At 48.2% G+C, this 6,000-nt stretch overlaps 1 protein-coding gene across 1 annotated transcript in view; it reads left to right on the top strand.

The window, feature by feature from the left end:
- Positions 1-4,596: 4,596 nt before the first annotated feature.
- The window catches only part of LOC126106135 (brachyurin-like), an 88,033-nt gene continuing 86,629 nt past the window's right edge, over positions 4,597-6,000 (top strand). Inside the window, exon 1 of the mRNA XM_049912378.1 lies at positions 4,597-4,730. Within this exon, the coding sequence (XP_049768335.1) occupies positions 4,655-4,730 (76 nt within the window). The 5' untranslated portion in view covers positions 4,597-4,654. The remainder of the gene's footprint in view (positions 4,731-6,000) is intronic.

The following is a 6,000-nucleotide window of genomic DNA, read 5'->3' as shown; positions in this document are numbered from 1 at the left end:
AAACACGCTCAATGGGGGACAGATCCGGAGATCTTGCTGACCAGGGTAGTTGACTTACACCTTCTAGAGCACGTTGGGTGGCACGGGATACATGCGGACGTGCATTGTCCTGTTGGAACAGCAAGTTCCCTTGCCGGTCTAGGAATGGTAGAACGATGGGTTCGATGACGGTTTGGATGTACCGTGCACTATTCAGTGTCCCCTCGACGATCACAAGTGGTGTACGGCCAGTGTAGGAGATCGCTCCCCACACCATGATGCCGGGTGTTGGCCCTGTGTGCCTCGGTCGTATGCAGTCCTGATTGTGGCGCTCACCTGCACGGCGCCAAACACGCATACGACCATCATTGGCACCAAGGCAGAAGCGACTCTCATCGCTGAAGACGACACGTCTCCATTCGTCCCTCCATTCACGCCTGTCGCGACACCACTGGAGGCGGGCTGCACGATGTTGGGGCATGAGCGGAAGACGGCCTAACGGTGAGCGGGACCGTAGCCCAGCTTCATGGAGACGGTTGCGAATGGTCCTCGCCGATACCCCAGGAGCAACAGTGTCCCTAATTTGCTGGGAAGTGGCGGTGCGGTCCCCTACGGCACTGCGTAAGATCCTACGGTCTTGGCGTGCATCCGTGCGTCGCTGCGGTCCGGTCCCAGGTCGACGGGCACGTGCACCTTCCGCCGACCACTGGCGACAACATCGATGTACTGTGGAGACCTCACGCCCCACGTGTTGAGCAATTCGGCGGTACGTCCACTCGGCCTCCCGCATGCCCACTATACGCCCTCGCTCAAAGTCCGTCAACTGCACATACGGTTCACGTCCACGCTGTCGCGGCATGCTACCAGTGTTAAAGACTGCGATGGAGCTCCGTATGCCACGGAAAACTGGCTGACACTGACGGCGGCGGTGCACAAATGCTGCGCAGCTAGCGCCATTCGACGGCCAACACCGCGGTTCCTGGTGTGTCCGCTGTGCCGTGCGTGTGATCATTGCTTGTACAGCCCTCTCGCAGTGACCGGAGCAAGTATGGTGGGTCTGACACACCGGTGTCAATGTGTTCTTTTTTCCATTTCCAGGAGTGTATTTTCTTTCTGGGCTCGAAATGGCATCGACTGAGCTGACACAAGCGCATGTGTAAAATAGAAAGAAGCGAACAGCAATATAATGTGAACAAACGACTGTGGTAACTTGTCAAAGCGAAGCTATAGTAGAGCGACTGGAAAGTCTGTATGATTTTTAAACGTGGTTGGCCACGTATGTAAGAGAGTATGATTTTAGATGGTGTTTGTTTTTGTACGAGAGATGCATTCATCTTAAGGTTAAACGCTGTAGATTGGAAGGTGTGATACTCGTTGAAAAGGGAAGAAAAAAAAATGGTTCAAATGGCTCTGAGCACTATGGGGCTTAACTTCTGAGGTCATCAGTCCCCTGGAACTTAGAACTACTTAAACCTACCTAACCTAAGGACATCACACACATACATGCAAGAGGCAGGATTCGAACCTGCGACCGTAGCGGTCGCGCGGTTCCAGACTGTAGCGCCTAGAACCGCTCGGCTACTCCGGCCGGTAAAAGGCAAGACCATTTCGCTTAAAAAAGGAAAGAAAACCGAGGGAAAGAGTTCCTTCGATAGGCCGGCAAATATTATTTTGACGCAGGCAGGCCAGAGAACATACCTGCTAGGTGATTTATAGTTCCCGTAATCTCTGTCCGCAGTTTCTTAGGAGAAAATGGCTGTGTGGTGTACAGGGCCGAGGAGGCAAGTAGAAAAGGAAAAGCTTGGAGGAGTCGAGATGTGGCGGGCAAACAACTCCCTCCCACCCGCTCTCTGCGTTCCTTGACCACCTTGCTCTCCCCAGCCGGTCCTAACCAGTCAACTATTGACGATAATGATACAGGAAGCATTAGACTCAAACTGCGGTCCAAATCCAAGCGGTTTTGTGACTCACTGTTCTTTGCCACGTTTTTTTAATAACATACATTTCGCAACGAAAAGCCTACTCAAGACAGCCAACTAACGTCGAGAACTTTTTTGTAATAATTATTCCATTCCGTCGTGGAAGGCTGCAATTGCGAACTTATTTTTTTTATAAATGACACGTTGCACCCTTTTGGGGCATTATCAAATTGTGTATAAAAACAAGAAACCAGTCATATAACAACAAACAGGGAAAATTGCATGGTCCTATCTTCCACGAGTACGGTAAAATGAAAAAGTAGTATATACATACGTAAAAACAGTGGTGTCACCGCCAGACACCACACTTGCTAGGTGGTAGCTATTAAATCGGCCGCGGTCCGCTAGTATACGACGGACCCGCGTGTCGCCACTGTCAGTGACTGCAGACCGAGCGCCGCCACACGGCAGGTCTAGAGAGACTTACTAGCACTCGCCCCAGTTGTACAGCCGACTTTGCTAGCGATGCTACACTGACAAATACGCTCTCATTTGCAGAGACGATAGTTAGCATAGCCTTCAGCTACGTCATTTGCTACGACCTAGCAAGGCGCCATTACCAGTTTATATTGAGATTGTTATTAATGTACCGTCAAGAGCGATGTACACCAATTATGGATTCAAGTTAAGTATTCCAGCAACAACGTACCTTATTGGCTATATTAATTACATTGTCCTGTTCCAGACCTCACGCCAGTTTGCGTGAGCTTAAACGCGTGCATTTCGGCGTCCTCTAGCTACACGGTGTTGGCTCTTCTGCCAACACATTAAAAACAACAGTATATAAGCCGGCCGGAGTGGCCGAGCGGTTCTAGGCGCTTCAGTCGCAGGTTCGAATCCTGCCTCGGGCATGGATGTGTGTGATGTCCTTAGGTTAGTTAGGTATAGGTAGTTCTAAGTTCTAGGGGACTGGTGACCTCAGTAGTTAAGTCCCATAGTGCTCAGAGCCATTTTTTTGAGAAAACTTGGATTTCGTGGTCGAGCGGCTGCTGATAAGCCACACATAACGCTGTTAAATGCCAAACGACGCCTCGCTTGTGGTAAGGAGCGTAAACATTGGACGATTTAACAGTGGAAAGAAGTTGTGTGGAGTGACAAATAACAGTACACAATGTGGCAATCTGATGCAGGGTGTGGGTATGGCGAATGGCTGGTGAACGTTGTCTGCCAGCGTGTGTAGTGCCAACAGTAAAATTCGGAGGCGCTGGTGTTATGGTGTGGTCGTTTTTTTCGTGGAGGGGGCTTGCACCCCTTGTTTTTTGCGTGGCACCATCACAGCACAGGCCTACATTGATGTTTTAAGCACCTTTTTGCGTCCCGCTGTTGAAGAATAATGCGGGGATGACGATTGGTTCTTTCTACACGATCGAGCACCTTTTCACAGTGCACGGCCTATGGCGGAGTGGTTGCACGACAATAACATCCCTGTAATGGACTGTCCTGCACAGAGTTCTGACCTGAATGCTATAGAACACATCTGGGATGTTTTGGAACGCCGATTACGTGCCAGGCCTCAACAACCGACATCGATACCTCTCCTCAGTGCAGCACTCCGTGAAGAATGGGCTGCCATTCCCCTAGAAACCTTCTAGCACCTGATTGAATGTATGCCTCCGAGAGTGGAAGCTGTCATCAAGGCTAAATGTGTGCCAATACCATACTGAATTCCAGCATCACCGATGGGGGGCGCTACGGACGTGGAAGTCATTTTCAGCCAGGTGTCCGGATACTTTTGATCACTTACTGTGACGGAACAAGACTCAGACACCGCATTTAGTGTGGCAAGAGGTACCCAGCCGGCGCGCATGACCGGCGTAAGACACATTTACGAAATACGAAAACCTATAAATTACGTATTATACAAATAAGCAAACCATTGCAACGACATGAAATCAAAAGCACATTAACGTGCCCCTATATAAAAGAGAATAAATAAACTAACGACATAAAATATCAAGTCAAGTTATTTTATTAAAACTGTCATACGTAGTGAAACAGCTAAATTTTAAAGTGCTCGCGCAGCGTGCGTAAACAAAACCAAAAACCCAAACTTCAAGGCATTAGGAAGAGGGGCCGTCTTAAACATTGCAAACCATTGACAAAGACGTATTTCTAGTCATTAGAATAAAATGTAAGTAACAGAATTGGGGACTCTGACACCTTCCACTCCATCAACCTCGTCGGGAGGGGGGGGTCCAGTGTAATGATTCTTTGACATTGCCTGTCCTTTTGAATATTTGGAACCGCCTCACCAAGCTAGTTTATGCTTGTGGTACGTTCCTATCCTGGCGTCGATGATTTCTCGCTTCCGTTGTCACGGATTTGAATTCTGCTTATCAGGTACATTGTACCTTCACCTGGTCTAACGCACTGTAACTTCACCTGATTCGTCTTCACCTGGCCATTTTGATGCAGTTCAAGTCAAGTCTGTAACAAAAGACACAGGAAAATGATTTCGGGAGCTGATAAACGTTTCATAGGTAAACAAGATTCTTTATCTCGTTTAGTTTTCGAGTACTGGTGCTTTGAAATGAATGATAGCTGGACCTTATCGAGACTTAATGTTGCTGTAATCGCATGCCGTGTTGTGACGGGCTGCATCGTCAAATAGCGATAGTGGCAGATAGCAGCAGGTAGAAGCACCTACCAGCACCGAGTTGATCACTCTAGTGACAGCGGCACTAACGGCTGTAGCAATGGCTGTGTCCGTCCTGTACTTGCTCCTCTCTGCGCTCGTGCTAGTTGCTGCGAAGCCGAGAACTACGGAGTGGGGTGAGTGCTGCTGTGACAAAGATCAAATTTCACAGTGAAACGTACGAAACGGGTAATTAATAGAAATGTGTATACCTTTTGTTTTTATTGCCAAGCGTTACTCTAGCTGTCATTTCTCTTCTTTTCTTCTCACCACTTTCTAACGGCCTGCTACGATTTCCCCTCCTCCGTGAATTTCTTCGCTTACTGCCAGTATCCTAAATTATTCGGAGTGAATAGTTACTAGAGCTCACGCGATTATTTTAAAGGAATACAGGGTGTTACAAAAAGGTACGGCCAAACTTCCATGAAACATTCCTCACACACAAACAAAGAAAAGATGTTATGTGGACATGTGTCCGGAAACGTTTACTTTCCATGTTAGAGCTCATTTTAGTTTCGTCAGTATGTACTGTACTTCCACGATTCACCGCCAGTTGGCCCAATTGAAGGAAGGTAATGTTGACTTCGGTGCTTGTGTTGACATGCGACTCATTGCTCTACAGTACTAGCATCAAGCACATCAGTACGTAGCATGAACAGGTTAGTGTTCATCACGAACGTGGTTTTGCAGTCAGTGCAATGTTTACAAATGCGGAGGTGGCAGATGCCCATTTGATGTATGGATTAGCACGAGGCAATAGCCGTGGCGCGGTACGTTTGTATCGAGACAGATTTACAGAACGAAGGTGTCCCGACAGGAAGACGTTCGAATCAATTTATCGGCGTCTTAGGGAGCACGGAACGTTCCACCCTATGACTCGCGACTGGGGAAGACCTAGAACGACGAGGACACCTGCAATGGACGAGGCAATTCTTCGTGCGGTTGACGATAACCCCAATGTCAGCGTCAGAGAAGTTGCTGCTGTGCAAGGTAACGTTAACCACGTCACTGTATGGAGAGTGCTACGGGAGAACCAGTTGTTTCCGTATCATGTGCAGCGTGTGCAGGCACTATCAGCAGCTGATTGGCCTCAACGGGTACACTTCTGCGAATGGTTCATGCAACAATGTGTGAATCCTCATGTCAGTGCAAATGTTCTCTCTACGGATGAGGCTTCATTCCACCGTGATCAAATTGTAAATTTTCACAATCAACATGTGTGGGCTGACGAGAACCACCACGCAATTGTGCAATCACGTCATCAACATAGATTTTCTGTGAACGTTTGCGCAGGCATTGTTGGTGATGACTGGGCCCCATGTTCTTCTACCTACGCTCAATGGAGCACGTTATCATGATTTCATACGGGATACTCCACCTGTGCTGCTAGAACATGTGCTTTTACAA

This window comes from Schistocerca cancellata, chromosome 10 (assembly GCF_023864275.1).
Source record: "Schistocerca cancellata isolate TAMUIC-IGC-003103 chromosome 10, iqSchCanc2.1, whole genome shotgun sequence".
Taxonomy (NCBI): Eukaryota; Metazoa; Arthropoda; class Insecta; order Orthoptera; family Acrididae; genus Schistocerca; species Schistocerca cancellata.
The sequence above is the reverse complement of the archived record's forward strand: the minus strand, read 5'-3'. Positions and strand labels throughout refer to the sequence as shown.